General features: G+C 47.4%; 1 protein-coding gene across 1 annotated transcript; it reads right to left on the reverse strand.

Annotated features, from left to right (window-relative positions):
- Nucleotides 1–949: 949 nt before the first annotated feature.
- ATG4D (autophagy related 4D cysteine peptidase) lies at nucleotides 950–17,123 on the reverse strand. Its single transcript, XM_084835585.1, has 11 exons — nucleotides 16,975–17,123; nucleotides 15,360–15,661; nucleotides 10,852–10,935; nucleotides 10,035–10,208; nucleotides 9,173–9,512; nucleotides 8,872–8,936; nucleotides 8,596–8,744; nucleotides 8,061–8,139; nucleotides 6,258–6,334; nucleotides 4,485–4,604; nucleotides 950–3,972 (listed from the first exon to the last, which is right to left on the reverse strand). The coding sequence occupies exons 2-11, from the start codon at nucleotides 15,577–15,579 to the stop codon at nucleotides 3,790–3,792; spliced, it is 1,491 nt and encodes a 496-aa protein (XP_084691711.1). The 5' UTR covers nucleotides 15,580–15,661; nucleotides 16,975–17,123; the 3' UTR covers nucleotides 950–3,789.
- Nucleotides 17,124–21,369: the final 4,246 nt, after the last annotated feature.

A 21,369-nucleotide genomic window follows, 5' to 3' on the forward strand; every position in this document is an offset into this window, starting at 1 on the left:
CAGGTTCCTAAACAATATTGTTCTTTACAGCTTCGGATTTTCTTTTCACCACCAGACACATCCACAGCTGAGTGTCCTTTCGGCTTTGGCCCAGCCGCTTCACTCTTTCTGGCGCTACTTGGAAATATCCTCTGTTCTTCCCCAGTAGTATATTGGACACCTTCCGACCTGAGGGGCTCATCTTCCGGCGTCATCTCTTTTAGCCTTGTGATATGTTCCTTGGGGGTTTCTTGGCAAGGATACTGGAGTGGGTTGCCATTTCCTTCTCCAGTGGACCACATTTTGTCAGAACTCTCTGCCATGACCTGTCCGTCTTGGGTGGCCCTGCACAGCATAGCTTATGGCTTCACTGAGTTACGCAAGCCCCTTCGCCACAACAAGGCAGTGATCCATGAAGGGGCTTCAATACTCTACATTACCTGAAATAATTTTATGTTATGGAAGAGTCACAAAACTCTGGCATAGGATTGGAGGGGAGGGGAGAAAATAGTTTTTAGTGTTCACCAGGACCCCTTCTGGGGATGTCATTTTCACACTAAGCATAATGACACAAAACTCTGGCACAGGTTTGGAGCAAAGATGATACACGTGGGGTTTTTAGGGTTCACCAGGACTCCTGAGTATGTCATTTTCACGCTTGGGATGGCAGCATAAAACTTGGGATTTGTAGTACAAAACACAAAACTCTAGCATAGGTTTGAAGGGCTACCAGATTTGGGGGTTTGGAGTTAACAGTTGCAACAGGCCATGCTTACGTGGGGCTGTTAACTCTATGCTAAGGCACACCCTCCCAATATTTGACAGACAAAATGTTAAGGACCACATCTGTAACACCCCAATTCTCGTGGCAAGGATAATGAGCTAAGCCCCCTCTCCCCCAGTCCTTAAACATTGCTAAAGGCTCTTTTCCACCTGCTGTATTCATTTTTGCTTGACTCCTACTGATTTAAAAGCAAGTTCATTTGATTAAAGTTACACTAAAAAAACATGATTGTTATAAAATAGGTTATCAACAGTTCAAAATATACCTAAACGTCTACAGTGTGTGTGAAGTACATATGCATTTATATACATGTGCACTACAGATATTTGCAATTCAGGCAGCTGTCATATGCACACTTACTTGGAATTAAGTCCTACTGAAATCAGTGGGATATTTTCTTCTTCTTAACACCCATTAAGGTGTTAAAACACCCATCCTTAACACCCACGTGGGCACACGCACATGTATGTGATGAATTTAGGAAGGGAAACTGGCCAGGTGGGAAGGTTTAAACCTCCCTATGCATGCAAGGTGGTCCCAATCCAGACTGGGCCCCCACATACTTACTTTGAGGAAAAAAGGAACTGAGGATCAACTGTATGTTATGCATTTAACATGTAGTTTAGCCTCCAGTAAATGTGCATAGTATTGGGTTGCACAACACTTCGCAAGCTGGGGGGTGGGGTGGAGGGAGAAAACTCTAGCAACTCGCACTACAAAACCTTAAGGAGGTATTCCCAAAGGCAAACAGGAAATAAGGGCAGTTGGAGTATATGAAAAGGGCAGGTCTGCACTATAAAGTCTTACCACATTTGTGCCAGTTAAACACTTCCGGTGGTCCTCAAAGAATCCTTGGAATTGTAGTCTATTGCAGTACAGAGAATTTCCCATTCTACCTAGCAAGCGGGGGCAACTTGTGGCCCTCCAGATGTTTTGGCCTAAAACTCCCCTCGGCCCTCATCGTCGGCTATACTGGCTAGGGCTGTTGGGAGTTGTAAGCCCAAAAAATCTGGGGTTGGATCCAAGAGCTGCTTTCTGCTCACAGAAGGTGGTGTCTGTCTGATTTTCAGGGATCCCCTTCTCCCCCACACTATAACTCACCCCATTCAGCAGGGTCCCCTGACCCCTCTGTGTAGCATTTTCAGGGGGCTGCTGTGAGGAGGGGGCAGGCAAGTCCACTTCTGCAAGCCCAGTTGCATGCACCTAAATCTAGATCCAACCCCTGGAGGGCCACAAGTTGGCCAGCCTTGGGCCAACAGCTCTTCACAGAAATATAGCCCCTGGGATTCTGTGGGGAGAGGAAATGATGTTGAAGTCTGAGGTACGGTTATGCCCTCCTGATTTCTATTAAGGTTAAGTTCGTGTTTAAAGTGTGAAAGGGTGGCCAGTCTTCACACGAGCAAACCGTAGGAAATTATCTGGCAGCCATAGGATGAACTCTTTGTACTCTGAACTACCATTAGAAACCAGCAAGTAGCACCCAGAGGCAGGAGCCTCTGCAAGGTAGGCCTGGCTGCAACCTACAGACACCCTAGAATGGGGCTGAGTGGAAAAAGAGTTTTTCCCTTTCAGAGCTGGTGCGGCTCAGAAGCGACTTTGCAGGCACTTCTGCTTTGGTCACGGGCTAGACTCTACAGGGGTTTTTGTGTGGCAGCAGAACTGTTTCTTGATGTATTTATGAGGTGGATTAGATATGCCTCTCAGGCCAATGATGTTACAGACACACCGTTTGACTGCCCCTCATGCTGTTTAACCTTTATTGACTAAAACAGAGGTGTTGCCTCTGAAGGAAACTGGAGGGAGGAACTCTTTGCAGTAAGATTCTGAGATGAGAAGTCGCCCACACAGCAAGTCTGGCTGACCACAAACGCACACACACCTGAGTTTAAGAAACAGTAGTTGACAAAAGGCAGAAGAGTACCCAAGCCTCCTTTCATGGGTGCCCATGCTGTCAGTCTAGCCTTCCTTCTAGTTGCTGGGGGGGGGGGGGCGCGGGCGCTGATGAGGCAGGAGGAAGTGCTTTGGGAGCAGTATTGGGAGGGGGGGGGGAGAATCCAAACATGCCCAGTGGGAAGTACATACTTTTGCTACAGATCACTCAACCAGTGTGCAAGGGGAGTGCCTCTGCAAGATAAACTGAATTCACCTGTTGCCTACCTGAAGCATCCCCTCTACTCTTCCTTTGCCTCCATCCGAGGGGAAGTCCTCTTCCTGTGCACTTTGGAACCATGTTATAATACTAACTATTCAAGCTCACATGAGACATTAGCCAGCCAGACCCTTTAACATGTGTCACTCTCCTCAATACACCTGCCCCAGTGAACAACTGTTTGGGGTATGAATTATAAGCAGCCTCTAGCTCATTTAGTCCTAATCCCTCAGCTGAAGTGAATACAGACTCCTCTCAGCCCATATACACACACTAATTTAAAAAAATATACACCAAGCTGTGCCTCACCCCATTCATTATGATGGGCCTAGGGGGCCCAATGGGACAAGTCTAGTCCCGGTGTGGAGGAGCAGCAACTCAAGGGTTAATCGCCTGTTCCTGAGTTCAAAACTAGTCACTTCGTGTAGCTGATTCAGAGGCCTTGGAATCTCAGCAGAAAAGACAAATCTGAAAGCAACTCCAAACCACCTCCTCAAAACGTCTCCTCCCCTCAGAGTTAGCTGCCCACTTTAAAAAGGCCTTTGCTCTGGCAGCGTACAGTCATTTTAGTGCTAAATATCTTATGCCCACGTTCAGCAGGCTTGTTCCAGTGTGATGACTTTCTTCAAGTAGCAGCCCATGGATGAGGACAGGTCCCCACAAGAGTTTGGTGACCCCAACCCAGTCCATTTTTAGTCTCTCCCAGGAGAACGAGCCATGGTGCAACAGGTTAGAGTAGCAAAGACTGCTACCGTGTAGGTATAACAGAAGCCCTCTTCCTTAGACCTAAGAGACAGACAGCTCCACTTCAGGCCTGCATTCTCTATATAAATAAAAAATAAATATGTCAGCGGTGTTGGGGCTGCCTGGCCAGCAATCATAAGACAACAAACTCCTCCATGGTAGGCTTTTTCACTCTGCCCCGCTTGCTGGGCCGTTGGACTTGCACTGTTTGCTGGGAAAAGCGGGCACACAGCTCCTCTAAGCCGTACTCCTGAGAGCAGCCCTCCACAACTGAAAACATGGGATACTTCTCTTTGGCAGCCGCTGAGTTTAGGACCTGCAGTGGGCAAGAAGGAGGGTGAATTGGCACAACCAGATTTAATGCAGAGTTCGCATGATGAGGCCATGCCTTGGAACAAACAGTCTGGAGTAGGCATTTCCAACTCTGTAGTTTGAGCTCTGTTTCATGACTGTGGGGGAGTGGCACATCTCTAAGAATACCTTGCAGTGTAAGGTCTCGGCTTTCTAGTTCGCAAGGAACACCAAATAAACATTGGGCTAAAATGCTAGTGAACAGATAGCTCATTTAGAATCCCCCACTATACTTTTTCATCATTGCCTTCAAAATCACCTCCACATCTAACCAGAGCCCAACGCTTCTTTCCCAGACATTCATACCAAAAGTTTCACCATTTTAGAGTTCCGCAAATAGAATCCACTCCTAAAACTCCAAAGTTTTATCAAGTCCTCACATTAATTCAATGCAGCCCTACTGGCAGAATTCGGTCTACTACAGAACACGTCCCATGGCAGTCTCTGAGCTGCCTCCAAGAAAACATAATTCCTCACCTGAGTCAATTCTAGGCACAGATGTTCAAACTCTCCTCTGTGACGAGCATAGAAGCCAATGGTGCAGCTCGGATCCACCTTGGTGAAGGTTGTTTTCCGGGGGGAGTTACAATGGAAGGACTAGAAAAGAGGAGTCAGCAAAGAGTGAAGTTAACAGCCCATCTCACATCAAGGCTGACCAATGATGGGACCACCAGTATGCTGCCCCACACCGTCCTACCCTCCACAGAAATCTGGAGTCAGTCAGGTGCAGGGAGATTTCAAGGACTGGTACAAATACAAGTAGGCTGAGAAAGACAGAGCACATTCTGGGCAACCAAAACCAGGGCTTCTCTCGCCTAAGAAGAGATACTTTTCAAGAGCATCTCTCATCTGCAAAAGCTTTCCCCACTTTTGTTGAGTGGGTAAAACCCAGCGATTCTGTGAGGTAGGTCTCCCAGCGATCAATGGAGGCTGAGAGAAAATGATTTCCCTAGGATCACACAATTAATCCATATTAATGGTGGGACTTCCTCCACACCATTATGGTAAAAGCAATTCTGGTGTAGACAAAATAAGCTTCAAAGCCTCTACCTCTTCTAGTTGTAAAGGAAAAAATGTGGATGTTTTCAAAGCCAAATACAGAGGCCATCACACTGTATTGGTTTTGCATTAAAAATGAATTGTTTTCTGGAAGATCTGTTTCTAAGGTTTGACAATTTGAAGGTAGGTCTTGCATTTGGATCACTATCTTGAAGGCTCAGTGTGGGGAGGGGATGTATGTTTAAAAAGAGGAAATCTTAATAACTTGCCAGCCTATTTCCAGTCACAAGAGAATATCTGCAATGGCTTTTAGAGGCTTGCAGCAATCCAGAACCCCAGCTAGATCAATCCCCATAGCAATTTCACTCTGTCTCAATGCTCTGGAGAAGGAGAAACTGAGCTGCTAATTTACAAGTATGTCCAAGCCTAGCCAACCTATCCTAATTGTGTGGGTGACAGAGATCTCACATCTTGCTCTCTCAGCTAAGTATTAATATTCTGAGGCTGGGTTATGACCTGGAGTTCACAACTTAGGCTTGGTGGGTAGAATTTTAGCAATTTTTTTAGTTATTAACATATCAAAAATACAATGTATACCTTACAAAATGAAATCTTTAATTTACACACAAAATTAACCAAATACTACAATATAAAACTCTTAACATACACACAGGCTCATCTTTAAAATTATGTTATATCACTGGAATCTAGCAAAGCACTTAACTCCAATTATAAACCTATAAAAACAATTCTCATAAATCACAAGCCCATCCCATACATACAATCTTATGAGTCATGAAGGAAAAGTTTATCTCTTAATTCTACTTTTCCTATATTTCTGGAGCTTTTCTACAGTGTGTCCCCACCCCCATCTTGCTGTTTTTGCTTAACAAAACATCCAGCCTGAAGAACAGTCCTACAAACTAGCTATTTTGGAACTTTGGGGTTGGTCCTAATAAAGGTATCGTCATGTTGATGTTTTCATTTTTTAAAAATCCTAATGGACCATCACAGTTGTATTGGCTCTTTCTTTGGCTCAGTGTTTAAATTACCCTATTTCTCTTGTGGGATATTATACTCTCTCCCGTTCAGTGAAACACATTTATGTCAGAGCAATTTAAGCTGTAAACCCCACAGCAGACATGAGGCTATTTGCCGCTGAGGTGCACAAGGTGCAAGGATGCACGGCTGCCAGGTTATTTGCTGCCAGGCAGTCCTGGAGCTCAAATAAACAACGTGGCAGATGCTCACCTCCAGGGCACAGTTCTCCTTGGTGGTGTCCACAAAGGGCTGGCAGTAGTGCGGGTCCAGGTACAGGAGGGAGTCATCTAGAAGGCAAGGGAAGTAGGAGGCAGGCGTCAGTGATGGATCTTGTCCTGTGCCTGTGACTCGCGTTCCATTTCAAGCTATTGCAGACCTAAAAGGGAAGAGACCATGCAACATCCCACCCAACCTGTTCCCTGGCTGCCTTTTCAAGGAGTTGACCAGATGGTTCAGATGCATCTCCGCTAAATAATAGTCTGCTCCCTAGCAGGGCCTGGGGAGCAGATTCAGAAACAAAAGCCCATTTAGTTTGTCAGGTGCCAGAGTAGGCAAGTCTTCCTTCAGGATAAGCTGGGGTAGGGGATATGACCAGCCCATAAGAGGGAACATTCTCTAAATAGAGGAGACAATCTCAAGTCTGACAACTACATCCTTTTCAGCCAAGAACCCATCAACATACCAAGGAGCCACCAGCTTTCTTTCCCAGAAGAGAGGCTGCTAAAGCAAATTTGGTAAGTGACAATTCCACACTAGGAATTAAAAAATGGGCATCTAATTTTTTTTAACTTCTCCGTAATATTGACCTTCTCCCTCGTCTAATACAACTATGTCTCTTTACACAAACTAGGCACACTGCTGGCACTTCAAAAATAATACTAGGGAGCTTGTAAAGCTCTGTCTCCTGGCTGAATTAAGGGGAGGGGAGAAACCAACCATTTCTCCTGGCATTTCTGAAGCCAGCTCTGTGATCTGCCCAACATTGTAGTAGCTTCCTGCTTGGAAAGTTATAATTATCAACAGTAGGGAGAGTGAAGAGAGAGCGCTTTCCCTATAACAGGGGTAAACAACTAGTGGCCTTCCAGATGTTTTGGCCTACAACTCCCATCAGCCCTAGCCAGCATGGTCAACGGTGGGGTATGCTGGGAGTTGTAGGCCATGAGTTGCCCACCCCTGCCCTATAAGCTACAACGTGATACATGATTTGCATGGCAAGGTGGGTCTGAACTGAGATGGAGCAGCTATTTGCTGGCCATTCTGAGGCCACGGTTGAACAAGACTAGCCCCGTAGGGAAGATCCCAAGGAGCCCAGAGTACCAGGGAAAGTGAATTCTCTTCACATGAGGTTTGTTCAGCCCCTTCCCGGCTCTCCTTTCAAGCTGTTTTCAAGCTGAATCTATTTGCACCTATTCTCTTGTCCTGCACTAGATTTGCTGTTAGTTTTATCTGGCTTTGTTAGGAAGTACCAGGAGGGTGGGCTTACAAGCAACTGGTAGCTTACCAAACAGTTTTTAGAATGTGACAGCAGTCAGAGAATCCTGAAAAACCAGGGTTTCATTAATTATAAAATGAAGTTATTACCCCTCATGCTTGCAGAGACAAGTTTGAGACCATTTTTATTTGATAGCACAATCTTCAGTTGCTCCATCAGGAATGGGCAACTTCTGGAAGTTGGTAGGGGGCACACTGCTGCACTGGAACCTGCCCCACTCCTGCTGCCACCAAAACTGCCACTGAATTTGGCGTGGCAGGGGACTGCATGAGGGCCGGTATTGCCCACCCCTGCTGTACATGTTACCTTAAACTTTGCTGCTATTATAACACTAAACATGGTTCAAATGTTATGCTAACAATTTGCATAATGTGGCTTATTGGTGACGTATTTAGGCACAGAATTTGGGGAGCCCGATCTGGTTTACACCCACCTATAACTGGAAAAAAGCAGGGAAGCATGTAATAACCCAGCACTGGTGTGAACGAGAGATTTCTGAAGCTCAGCAGTGAGTCTGTTACCTTGAAATCCAACAAAGTACAGTGAATGCTTTGGTTTCCCTCCAATGATCCCGATGCAGAAATCTAGCTTCAGAAGCTCCTGCGTGACAAGGGGAGACAGAGGTGGGCCCTTCAGAATTTAAGATCACCACCTTTGACTGGATCTCTCCCTCCGTGTGGTACCCAATGATGGTGGGAAGCCACAGTCCTGAGGTAGACACCAGGTTCTTACCTCCAACCACTCTGGGCTGCAGAGTAGATTGCACAGAGGGAGAGCAATGCAACTGGTAAGAGAACGTGGTTGGAAAGGCTGATGGTGGTCAGCCATACTCAGCTCAGTGCTGTTCCTGACTTGCTGTGCTTCATGAGAGACAGCTTCCCTGCCTTAGTTATGCAATTGGGCACAGTTTCATTTTCATGCCACCCCATGAGGACAAAAAGGCTCTGCACCACGGCCTCCCTCCTTCATTGCATCTAGCATGGGAAAGAATGAGGCAGCACCACGGATTCCCACAAGCCCTGGAGTCCCACCGCCGTGTGCCTATTCCCTAGTCACCTTGACACAGTCCACATAGGCAGGGTTAAAAGTCTCTCCACCCAGTCGCATAGGCACCAGGATGATGACTGCTTTCCACTCTGCACCAGCATCCCACGCTGACCTGCCTTTGCTCCTGTTGGCCAGGTTCGCCACATCCCCTTTGTACACTGCGGGGGGCACCAGAGAAGGCAATTCACGCATAAGGCATGGGGGCTTCAGCCCAGCCACCCGCACCCTGACCTCCCCGCTGGGTGCTTCATGAGCCAGTGGGCAGGCCTGCTAATCCCTTTGTACCTGTGCAGTCCTGAGATACATATACCACCAGATTGCCAGCTTCTGAACAGCAATCCACAGCTTTCCTGCAGGGACAAGATGGTGCACTTCAGGGGAATGCAGTCCAGCCAGCTTTACTCTGCAACCCCTCTCTACAGCCAGCCCCCACCCCTCGAGATCACCCCCAACATGTTCATGCCAAGGAAAAAGATCCCCCAACCCATCCCAAAAGACTCCCGGTCGGAACGTGCTGGGATTCCAAGAAAGGGCTCTCCACCTTCCCTGGAACACCTCTCACTTCCTCTGCCCTGCTACCTCTCACCTGATGATGTGAGCAGCAACGGAAGGCCCATACCAATCCCCAGCTTTCTTCCCTGAACTGCGCCCTAGATCGACCAGATGGTGGATCCCAAAGGGTGCTTGAGGCTGATCCGCAAACCATGAGACAATCTTCCGGTGATAGCGCTCGTTCTCCAGCTCGTCAGGACTGCAAGTGTGCTGAGGGGCTCGCAGCTCCCAGGGCCCCCTGCTCCTATCAGTGGGGATGGGTGGACCCTGATGCAGATTGGCTGTGCCCCCGGGGCAAGGCAGGGAGAGAGTTTTCATGGGGGGCTCCATCTCTGCCAAACTGGCGGTGAAAAGGGCATCTGGCCAGACCCAGTCTGAAAAACGGAATACAAAACCAAGGAACATTGGAAAGAGTAGCAGGCCATCCACCCCACTAACACAAGCTCCAGAGGAGCCCACAGGCACGTGACTCTGGCATCACTCATTCCCATCAGCTGCAAACAACTGGAACAACCTGAATGGGAGGCCACCCTAGCTTCCCCGTCTGGCTAACCGTTGTGACCTACGCGCTGACTGGCGGGGCGGTGGATTCCGGAGCCAGAAGCACTTGGTTTTGCAAGTGGGATCAACTGTGCACGACTCACAGTGCTGCCCTGGAGCCGTTTGCTCTCCAAAGGACTTTCTGCTGTGCAGCTCTCCCCTGCTTGTTGTTCTACAGGAGAGGACAGGTGCAATGGAGCCAAGGGGCTGTTGGGCTAGATGGTTCTTTGGGACCTTCCACATAGGGTTCTGGGAAAGGATGCAAATACCTGCACGCAGGTGCTCAGCTTGCACGCTTTAAGATGGGGGGAAGGAGAGGGGAGAAGAGACCTCCATGCCACTCTCCAGACACTCACCTCTGCTAAGGAAATGGACAAGGAGACCCTGAGCAAGCAGCATCTGTCCACTGCGCAGCATGCAGCCCCAGCCACAGTCTGTGGTCCACATAGTGCCCTCCAGCTGCTGAAAGTCTCGGCGATAGGTCAGCCAGATGCGGGAGGCAAAGTCCTTCTGGAAGCGCTCCACATCCTCTGCAAGGCAAAACACAGCCTGGTCAGGCCAAGGCCCTCTGTGAGTGTGCCCAAGAGCCCCCCCCCCCCCCGGTAGCTGGCCACAGACAAGCCCAGAGGGCCCCCCCACACGCACACACATCACGAACTTCTGGCAGTCTTTGCAAGCATCAGAAGTCCCAAACCATATCTACTGGGAGACCTTCCAGGGGTACTGCCAAGAGAATCCTCCTCCAAAAATAAGGAGAAATGAGTAAGAATCAGAACAGATCTGAATTAAAGCTATAAAACTCAAACAGCAGAAAAAGGGGTGGGTGGGAGGTGTGAACTAATCGCTGCTTGGCCCCCACTCTGCAGAGTAAGAAAAGACAAGTAGAGAAAGGCAGCAAAAGGTTGGCATAAAAGGGTTTCCAAGACTTGGCCGTTCAAAGCCACCTGCTCCCATTTGTGTTCTTGGGTTCTGCTCTGTTGGAGGACTGGCAACCTCTTTTGGAAATCATGCCCTCAGGGACATACCTATTGCCAGGGATGGAGGGATTTCACACCAGACTGATGGGGTTGGGGGCAGGGGAGGCTGCATGAAGGAGACTTACAAGACCACCCCAAAACAAAGCTGAACCTCAGCTCCGAGAACCCCCTCCACCCTGCCACCAGAGCCACTCACCCTCTCGTCCAAAGCTGTAGCTGTGTCCAAAGAGGTGCACTGGGGAAAGCTTGCTGAAATTGGTTTTGGTCTTGACCGTCCACCCTGGGGAGAGAAAGGAGTTAGACCCATCACAGACCCAAAGAAGCCCCATCACGGACCAGGCTGCATTCCAAGTTTACGACCCTGGGGCTCCACTGCCCTCCTGTGGGTTATTGCGGAGTTCCAGGCACTAACTCGCCTCCGAAAACAGTGACCTCTCTTCCTCCCCAGCCACCACCATGGCTTAACTAACCCCTGATGGTCGACACAACTGCAGAGGTGATGCCTTTTCCCTGCACACCTCTGCTTAAGACTTTGCCTTCCATGGATGTTACCACCAACCGCCCTCTAATACACTAGAAGTCAGACCTTAAGTAATGTTTAATGCACTTTGTGCCCTTCTGGTCAACTGCTAGACAAGACCCACCTCAGCTTTAGTCTTCACTTGTATGAATGCATGACTGTAGCAGGGGAGGGGCACCCTCTCTGAGCACAGCCCTTTCCCATCTCATTATCTGGGCTTATTTGTCCTCAGGGCAAGGAAAGCCTTGTTTCAAGTTCTAATGCAGTCAGAAAGGAGGAGTGCTCAACTTCCCTCCTAGCTTGAGCAGGGGACTGGTCAACACACACACACACACACACACACACACACACACACACAGAGAGTGAACCAGACTCATCATGCCAAAAAAAATAAAAAGGCAGTTGGCTCAGTTCATGCTCTCATGGAAAGCCCTAGAAGAAGCAGGATCATTTAGACCTATGCAATGACCCATTTGTAGCTGGACAAACGCTAGGAAAATAAGAAGCAAGAGAGAGGGAGTCCACTCAGTCTTTAAAAAGGTGGTCTACAGCCTCCCGCCCCCAACCTGCATCTCCTGAGGATGCTTACAGAAGTCTGGAATGGGGAAGGAACAAAGTAGCTGGAGGAACAGGCAGGCAGTGCTGCAAGGAAGGTAATCTTCCAGGGTGGAGAAGAATCAATGATAAGTAAAAGAGAAATAAATAACGTTAAGAAGAAGTGAAGCCTCAGTTATAGTGTAGCTGAAAGGTGGCCTAGAAATATTTTAAGTAAATTTAAATATATTTGAATATGGAAAGTAAATCTAAACTTAATGCAAAAATGTATGAGTAAAAATGACAGACATAACCTGCTGCAAACTTGCCCTACAGATAAGTTGGGATGGAAGCAGGGCACATCCCACCATTCCTAGTGCCCTTGCTACACACAGAAATGTACAACCCCATCAGCCCTGAAGAGCTTGACCTAAACCACAGCCACCAGATGAGAGAAATCTGAATGCTCTGCAGAAACAATGTTGGAAAAGAGAGCTATAGACCCACCTGGAATCTCTCTTTCCCCACCCGCCAGTCATGCTGTGAAGTCCAGGTGCTTTCTACCTTACATAAAACTAAATTTCACCTTTTAAGGGTAGGTCTGTTAGTCTGCACTAAGTTGTGTGTTGGGACAAATGTCAAAATACTGTATTTCACCACCCACCCATAGGTGCTGTTCACATGCACACCCAGCAGCATGGGAGCCACGTCACTGTGGTGCAGTCCCACATTTCAAGGGCAATGTGACCAAGAAGGCAGGACTGATCACAAGGGTCTTTCCCATGGAAGTGGCACCCCAATGTGGTCACATGTCCACTAATATGCCTCTGCAGTTTGGGTTTGCACTGTGCTGAAGCTGATGCCAAGCTGCTGCTTATGAGTATGAAGAACGCCAGAAATGTTTTGTCATCCCCTCAACCACAGATTAAAAGCAACCCTATCGAAACTGCTCGCCCCTCCTTGACATGCCTGAAGAGAGACCACCTGGAATTAGAAAGAGAAGGGTCCACCTGTGTATTTTTTGAGGCAGCGGGAGAGACAAACAAGGTAACAGTGGACTTCTGCCCCTAGCACAGAAGCAATAAAGTTAAACATTACATAAAAAGAAAGAAAAAAAAACCCTATCTCCCCTACTCCGACCTCTTGGACTAGTTCTTTCAGGGCATATAGTAAGAAATGAAATCCTTGCTTGTAAACACACACACACACACACACACACATACTATCGTCAGTAGAATGTATCACTGCCTTTTTCACTAAGCCAGATGGAACATGTACACATGCCCACTCTGCCACAGCTGTGGTTCAAGAAGTTGATGCAGAGGTGGTAGCAGGGCAGATACTCCCAAACTGGCCAGAAAAGCATGCAAGAAGAGGCAAATGTATTACTCCAGCAGGTGGGAAGGGGAAGATCACAAGAGAATGGAAGCAGAACCTGCTCTCCGAATGAGATCATTTTTCCTGCCCCGTCCAAATTGATCTACAAAGCTATCAATATTAGTGGAAGGTGTGTGTGCACACCGCCTCCCTACACACATTTAGAATCACACATGCTCTCCCATCTGTGTGTGCAAACTTCATGCTTGGTATCTGTTAGCCGAAATACATACTGAAACACCAAGAGCCGCTATTCAGTCTCCCAATCTCACATGGAGTTTTGGTAAACTCACCAAGATATTGCCTTCTCCCCACTGTTTTAGCACAGTGAATTAATGCATTTGTTGAAAGACCTGGAGATTTGCCACATCCCAGAGAACATGGCAAAACTCCAGATCTCAACATGTGGAGGAGTTTCAGAGAAATTCTTGTAGTACCAACAAGTGGCAGACAAATAAAACCACTTCACAGCACTTACAAGTTAAAGCCAACATAAAAATTAGGCCTCTAGAAGGAGAAAAATACAAAGTGTCCTGAAATTTGGGAAGGGAAAAAAAGATAGGCATGCACTATTTTTAAGATTCTAAATGCACAAGTCTTATATGGCACTAAAATCTGGGGATATCATGGGTCTCCTGACCTTGAAATCATACAAAGTTGAGTGCTGAGATGATGTTATTATATGCTGAAACCAACATATTGTCCACAGAGTTGTCTACATATAATTTCTGTTTTAAGATTCTGGCTATGGATGATGAGCAGCTACAAAAGTTTAGCCAATGAACAATTTACAGGGTTGTTGGGTTTTTCAGATGAGGACATCTAATTGAATAGGACAATCCAATGGTACAGCCTTCATCATATTTTTCTGCCTTCTTACTGGCAGCTGCTGAAATAGATTTCAAGAGTAGATTGAGAAATATGTACAAGCAGCAAGATCTCTTTACTGGCTAACTCAAGGTCAGCTTCTTGATATCACATGATCATGATTTTGAAAGTTCTCTTACAGAACTGGATAAGGTATACCAAACAGGGCATCTTTTACTCCAACTTATCTGTAGCGCAAGCACAGCTGTTTGCTCTTGCAGCTGAAAAATTGAGAAAAATATATTTGGAGACTTATGTGGTAGATTTGTTTTTATTATCTGTAATTGATGCAACTTTCTGTTCTATAAAGTTATGTTATGACCAATAACTAATAATCACCAAAGACCCAATGATATATGAATAGTATCTATACGGTACTAATATTTTCAATCAAAAACATGTAGATGTTGATTCTTCTATGTTTTTATATAACACGATAACTAGCAGTGCAGCATATGTTTTTTAAGAAGCATTTTCTAAAAAGGCCGAACCTGCAAGTTGGAGGAGTTACACTTATCACAAGGCTATCTTGGGAGGAGGAGTGCTCCTTAACAACTCAAGCTGGAATCTTCCTTCCTTGAGGAATTAGAAACGATCATTTACATGAACTTGAAAAAGACCTTGTGCTGACTGACTTCTACCAGTGATCCATACTTGGACGTTGATGGTATCTATTCATAGTATGTATTGTAATTTATTATTTGTATGTATCTAAACATTAGATATCACTGGGCCTTTGCATTTATGGTTGTGATTACTGTGAGGAGACCCTCTCTGTGTGTATTATGACCTAAAGTCAAGACAAACTAAACAATCCACATTTGGGAAACCTTTAGGTGGCTGTGAAGATGTTGGCTCTTTAACTACCACCACACCTGTGTTCAGTGTGTGGCGAGAACCTCATTCCACAGCAACAGAAAAACAAGCCAGGCAACTGGCCTAGGTAACGTTTTAGATTGGGAGTTTGGTGGCACTTAGCTAGATATCAGACTTTTGACTTCTATGTCAAATTGCTTTCCATATAAAGCTGTGATATGTTTTCACTGATTTAGCTGCCTAGTTAACCTTTGCCATGAGGGCTACAACACATTTGGAGCTGAGAAAGATTTCAACCAACTGCATCAGCTTAGAACTTCCTAGCTCAGACTTGCTGGAAATTGAGGGCATAAAGAAAACACATTGAGAAAGACAGAAGATGCCTTGCTAACCAAGTAACTGCAAGGAACTTTTCCCAACTGAAGGTGCCTGAATGTCACAGCTGTTACATATGTGAGAATGGAGAAATATTCCTTTCAGTCTCAATATTAAGCCTCCCTTTAGGACTTTTCAACTAGTCAAGCCGAGTGCCTAGTAGCAGCAGGATCCTTTCCTTTAACTCTCATGCAGCTTCTGTAAATCCGACTCACCATATTTCACATTGTTCCAAGTAGAAAGGAGCTTGCTTTTGATCTTGTCCACTTCATCAGGCTCGCTCTGCTGGCTGCGAGCAGCACCTCCTCCAGAGAAGAGTCCTGGGTAGCTCCCCCCTTGACCACTGGCCCTGGGATTAAAGAGTTGCCTTCCATCTGAGTGGTGCAGCTCATCCTGGCTTAAGTACTGCACTGAAGTGGGTGACACGGAATTCATTTAACAATTGAGACCAGTGCAGGCTGCGTCTTCTCGGGGGGGTTGAGATGAAACTTCCACATGTATCTCCAGGGAAGCAGAACTGCAGAACCATCAAATACAAGGGTATGAGTCTTACTAGCAAGGCAACATAGGAAGCATAAAGCCTCAAGACATCATTTCTAAAGATAAACAAATATTTGCAAACAAGACTCATGCCTAGCTCGTGTGAGCCACCCCCACCAGCCCTGCTCACATGAGCCCTGCTCAGACATCTTCCCCTCTGTGTTGAATCCATGAGATGCCTCAGAGAAAGACAAGATGCATTTAAGGGATGCTAGATGACTGGAATGGCAAACGGGGGGATCAGTACCATAATCCATCAAACCTCTGCCCCTTCTTTCGGCAACAGTTCTTGACCCCTAGCATCTCCAATTAAAAGCTAACAGGGCTGGGAAAGACCTTGTAGAAAGCAACTTCATATATTCATACAGGCAGACTAGACTACAGGAAGGGAAAAGAACTAGAAAGAAAAGTCAGTGGCTCCCCTGGCAACCTCTGCCACCTTTATATAGCTTTGCAAACCCTGGTTTTCATCATTGCAGAGAACGTGTAGTTGTGGCAGATGGAACCGACTTTTTATCCCCAAGCTGAACCTTGGGAAGTAAGAAAGACGCGACATCCAGCATCAGTAAGAGCTTGTTTGGGCAAGGCAGTGGGGAGAGAGGAGGGAAACACCATAGTTCAAGCACGACATTGACAAACTGGTATTGAGTGCCATGTGAGATCCTAGGCTACCTTGCCTGAGGGAGGTCCAGAAGATGAAATCACACAAAGAAAGTGGAAGGCACCAAATTGTGTTGCCTACCTGAAGAGTTTAACAAGAAATGGAAGAAAAGTGAATGTTTTCAATTATCTCAAAACGTTAAAATGCCAGGGAAAGCAAAGCAGAGCCACTGTCTGCTGAATCCACAGAAGAGCTGGAGAGGAAACAACGAAAGCTCAGCCCTTGCAAATCCCTCTGATGTTGAGGATTTCCACGCCTTTCTCTCGGGAGCCATCAGGGCCAGCATGGGGGGGGGGGGGCTGCCCCATCCCTAAGAGAGGCTGCTGCTGCATGCGCCCGTACTGACAGCTTCCCCAGCGGTAAAGCAGGAAGCGCAGCAGCAGCGGCCTCGCGGAGATCTCGCGCATCAGCCAGAGACGTCGCAGCGCCGCCGGCACCCCCGCTCCGGGCCAGGGACGGCCTCATCTGCCCCAGCCGCCGAAGCCGAGCGCCGGCAACACGCCGCGCCCTCGCGCCGAGGCGCCCCCAGCCCAGCAACCAACCCCGATACGGGCACGAAATCCTCCCCTCCCTCCTGCAGCGACACACGGCCACACCGAGCCGCGCCCGCCGCGTCCCCCTCACCCGACCTGGGTGGGCATAGGATCCGATGGCAAGGGCCCTCCCCCGGGCGAGCCGCCGCCGCCGCCGCCGCCGCTCAGTCCGTCATGCCTGCAACCCCCGTAGTGCCGGCGGCAAGTGGTCAGGCCGCCGCCATCTTAGATCCCGGAAGCAGCCCAGGCCACCCTACTTTGGGCGGAAGTGCTTCCTTGCCCTCAGGTCGTCCCCGGAAGCGCCCTCGCCAGACCGTGCCGAGGAAATACAAATGCACAGCGACGCGTGTAGGCAGGCTAGCCGCTCGTCTGGACTGGAACTCCCGTTCCAGCTCGCGCGCCTGGCATGAGCCGAGCCCGATGCGTTTGCATACAGCTGAGTGGTGGAACTACCTCTGCTGCCATCTCGCGTGCTCCGCAGTGGCGGCTGGCGGCTCCAGGTTCAGCACTACCCAAGTTCAGCACTTTGGATAGCTCCTTTACAGTTCTGACGGAAACCCAGGCGGGTCCACCGCCCCACGGAACCAGGAGCCACCAGCCTCCGTTGTTGCGACAAATCCTAAACAGAAATTGAGCTCCAGATGTGAGAGAAGGACAACGCCCACCACGCCATTAGGCGTGCTGGCTGGGGATGATGGGAGTTGTCGCCCACATCTGGGAGGGCGCCAAATCTGGGGAGGATGGGTAGAGTTCACTGTAGCAGCTTTGAGCTACACAGAACGAGTTTGGGAGGGGAGTTGTTTTAAGGAAAATGGAGAGGGTGGAGACTGCGAGAGTCAAACCGCAGCAGCGGCGCTGATGGAGAGGTGTAATGGGACATTAACACCCGCTCACCCACCCCCGCAGCGCAGGCTGTATTTGCGGTCAACCCTCGCTCCCCCCTCAGCTGCTTTCTTGCCCGCGGGAAAAATACGGTGGAAAAGCAGCTTGCGGGGGTAGATTTTCATGGCAAATATGCCCCCCGCCCCGCCTGGGACTTCTGTTGTACTTAATGTTTGGAAAGCAACATGAAAATAACGTGTGTGTTTATTTGTTGTTGTTTTTTAAACTGCCCCGCTTCAGATTTCTTTTCTGAAGGAAGTAAAACACGGATCTGTGAAATCGAGAAGGGATCCTCATGATTTCATATGATTTTTAAAGGGAAGATCCCCCAAACCACCATCCAGTCACAGAGCACATCTGCCACCATGGACAGGACCAGAAGAATCATTGATCCACCACTCGTGGGTGCAGCCACGATGCAGAAACGGATCCTTGGCAGGGATCCTCTTGATTTCATATTATTTTTACAGAGCAAATCCCCCAAACCACCAACATATCACAGAGCACAACTGCCTCTATGGACTGAACCAGAAAAATCATGGATCCGCCACTCATGGGCGCAGTCACTGTGCAAAAACATGGATTTGAGGCAGGGATCCTTAGGGATCCTCATGATTTTTACAACAAACATACCCCAAAACACCATCATATCACAGAGCACATTTGCCTCCATGGACTGAACTAGAATATTCATGGATCTGCCACTCGTGGGCACAGCCAACAGACAATAACATGGATCCAAGGCAGAAATCCTCAGGGATTCTCATGATTTTTACAAGAAAGATACCCCAAAACACCATCATATCACAGAGCACATTTGCCTCCACAGACTGAACCAGAAAAATTGCAGATCCACCACTCATGCCCATGTAATGTACCAAATTACTGATCCTGTACTTGACCATTCCACTACAGTACAAAAGCATTGATTCAAGACACATATCCTCAGAACTGAACCTTAAAAATCATGGATCCTGTAATCACTTTTTTTAAACCCTGGGTTTTTAGGAATGAGAGAGCATGCTAGTGCATGCTGCCTGATCTCCAGCTGTGAGTGGGAGCAGCTAAATAATCCAAGAATGTTTCACCCTTGGGTTAGAATCATAGAATCATCGAATAGTAGGGTTGGAAGGGGCCTACAAGGCCATCGGGTCCATCCCCTGCTCAATGCAGGGATCCAAGTCAGAACATCCCTGACAGATGGCTGTCCAGCCTCGTCTTGAACGCACGCCTCCAGTGTGGGAGAGCCCACCACCTCCCTAGGGAATTGGTTCCATTGTCGTATTGCTCTAACAGGAAGTTTTTCCTGATGTTCAGCCAAAATCTGGCTTCCTCTAACTTGAGCCCATTATTCCAGGTCCTGTATTCTGGGATGATCTGGCCTTCCTCTCTGGGACAACCTTTCAAGTACTTGAGGAGCGCTATCATATGCCCAGTTCTTTCAGTCTCTCTTCATAGGGCTTTGTTTCCAGTCCCCTGATCATCTTTGTTGCCCTCCTCTGAACCCTCTCCAGTTTGTCTGCATCCTTCTTAAAGTGTGGTGCCCAGAACTGGACACAGAACTCCAGATGACGCCTAACCAGTGCTGAGTAGAGGGGAACTAGTACTTCCCAGGATTTGGAAGCGATGCTTCTATGAATGCAGCCCAAAACGACATTTGCCTTTTTTTGCAGCCACATCACATTGTTGGCTCATATTCAGCTTGTGATCGACAACAATTCCAAGATCCTTCTTGCTTGTAGTGTTGTTGAGCCATGTATCCCCCATCTCGTAACTGTGCATTTGGTTTCTTTTTCCTAGGTGCAGAACTTGGCATTTATCCCTATTATATGTCATTCTGCTGTTTTCTGCCCAGCATTCCAGTGTATCAAGATCACTTTGAATTTTGTTTCTGTCTTCCAGGGTATTAGCTATCCCACCCAGTTTTGTGTCATCTGCAAATCTGATCAGCATTCCCTGCACCTCCTGCTCCAAGTCATTCATAAAAATGTTGAAGAGCACTGGGCCCAGGACTGAGCCCTGCGGTACCCCACTCGTTACCTCTCCCCAGCTTGAGAAGGTCCCATTGATAAGCACTCTTTGAGTCCGATTCTGTAGCCAACTGTGGATCCCCCTGATAGTTGTTTGTCATGATGTGCAAACAAGGAAATCTGGCTTTTCTCTTCCAGAACAAGACCGTGGCTTATTTCTCTGGTTTGATTGTGAATAGACAAACCAGAGTTCTTGGTTTCATGTCACAACAAACTAGCAAAACCACAGAATGCATTATAAAATTCCACATAAAATGGTTTTATGCCATGGTGATTCCATGAAGCATGGGAGCATGATTGTTATGGATTCATGTTTTTATATCACACTTACCCCATGAAGTACAGGATCAATGATATTAATACTTTGCTCTGTAGCCATGGATGTGATCTGTGATGTAATGATGCATTTGTGGGGACACTATATAAAAATCCAGAGGACCCATAAGGAACTGCATGTTGGATCCTTTTTCTTTTCTTGCCATCCTGGATCTGAGAAATATAGGATCCATGCCACTGATGTGGATTTGCTTTGTGATTCAGCTATGATTTTGAATGCACTACGTATAAAATCCAGATGATACATCAGGATCCATTCCTCACATAAATAGTTCACACCATTTGAGGTGAAGCAGCAAAGATGGACAAAGATGAGTTCTGTGCTTTGATGGGGGTTGGGGCGGCGGGGGGGGGGCAATGTAAAAATTCAGAAGATCCATATTGAATAGTGCATCTTATCCATGGTTTTATAACATAACAGTGCTATGAATCCCAAATCTATGTTTTTTGTCACTCATTCCCTGGGCATAGATATGTTGTGAGATATGATGGTGTTTGGGGGGCCTTTTCCTGTAAAAATAATGAGGATCCCTGAGGATCCCTCCCTTGGATCCATGTTTTTGTCCCGTGGCTGTGCCCATGAGCAGCAGATCCCTGATTTTTCTGGTTCAGTCTGTGGAGGCAGATGTACTCTGTGATTTGATCATGGTTTGGGGGATTTGCTCTGTACAAATCATATGAAATCCAGAGGATTCTTGCCTTGGATCCATATTTTTGCACGATGGCTGTGCCCATGAGTGGTCGATCCATGATTTTCATGGCCCAGTCCGTAGAGGAAGATGTAGTCTGTGATTAGACTGTGGTTTGGGGGATTTTCCCCGTAAGAATCATGAGGATCCCTGCCTTTAATCCAAGTTTTTGTGCTGTGGCAGTGCCAACAAGTGGCTGAGTTGTGATTTTCGTGGTTCAGTCAGTGGAGGCAGATGTGTTCTCTGATATGATGGTGTTTGCAGGTATTTTTCTTGTAAAAATCATGAGGATCCCTGAGGATCCCTGCCTCAGATCCGTTTTTTGTGTTGTGGCTGCACTCACAAGTTGCAGATCTCTGTTTTTTCTGTTTCAGTCCATGGAGGCAGATGTGCTCTGTGATTTGATTGTGGTTCGTTTGGGGTATGTTTCTTGTAAAAATCATGAGGATCCCTCAGGATCCCTGCCTTGGATCCCTGTTTTTGCACCGTGGCTGCACTGATGAGTGGATCCATGGTTCAGTCTGTGGAGGCAAATGTGCTCTGTGATTTGATTG

This window comes from Heloderma suspectum, chromosome 2 (genome assembly GCF_057233095.1).
Source record: "Heloderma suspectum isolate Gila_16-S chromosome 2, 16-S_ref, whole genome shotgun sequence".
Lineage (NCBI taxonomy): Eukaryota > Metazoa > Chordata > Lepidosauria > Squamata > Helodermatidae > Heloderma > Heloderma suspectum.

Excerpts from the sequence above, each read along its gene's own strand:
- ATG4D (XM_084835585.1), bottom strand. The coding sequence starts at position 15,579 with ATGAATTCCGTGTCACCCACTTCAGTGCAGTACTTAAGCCAGGATGAG. Across the intron at positions 8,937-9,172 it reads GTTGCTGCTCACATCATCAG|GAAAGCTGTGGATTGCTGTT; the intron begins GTGAGAGGTAGC and ends TTGTCCCTGCAG. Across the intron at positions 4,605-6,257 it reads AGGAGAACTGTGCCCTGGAG|TCCTTCCATTGTAACTCCCC; the intron begins GTGAGCATCTGC and ends CCTCTTTTCTAG.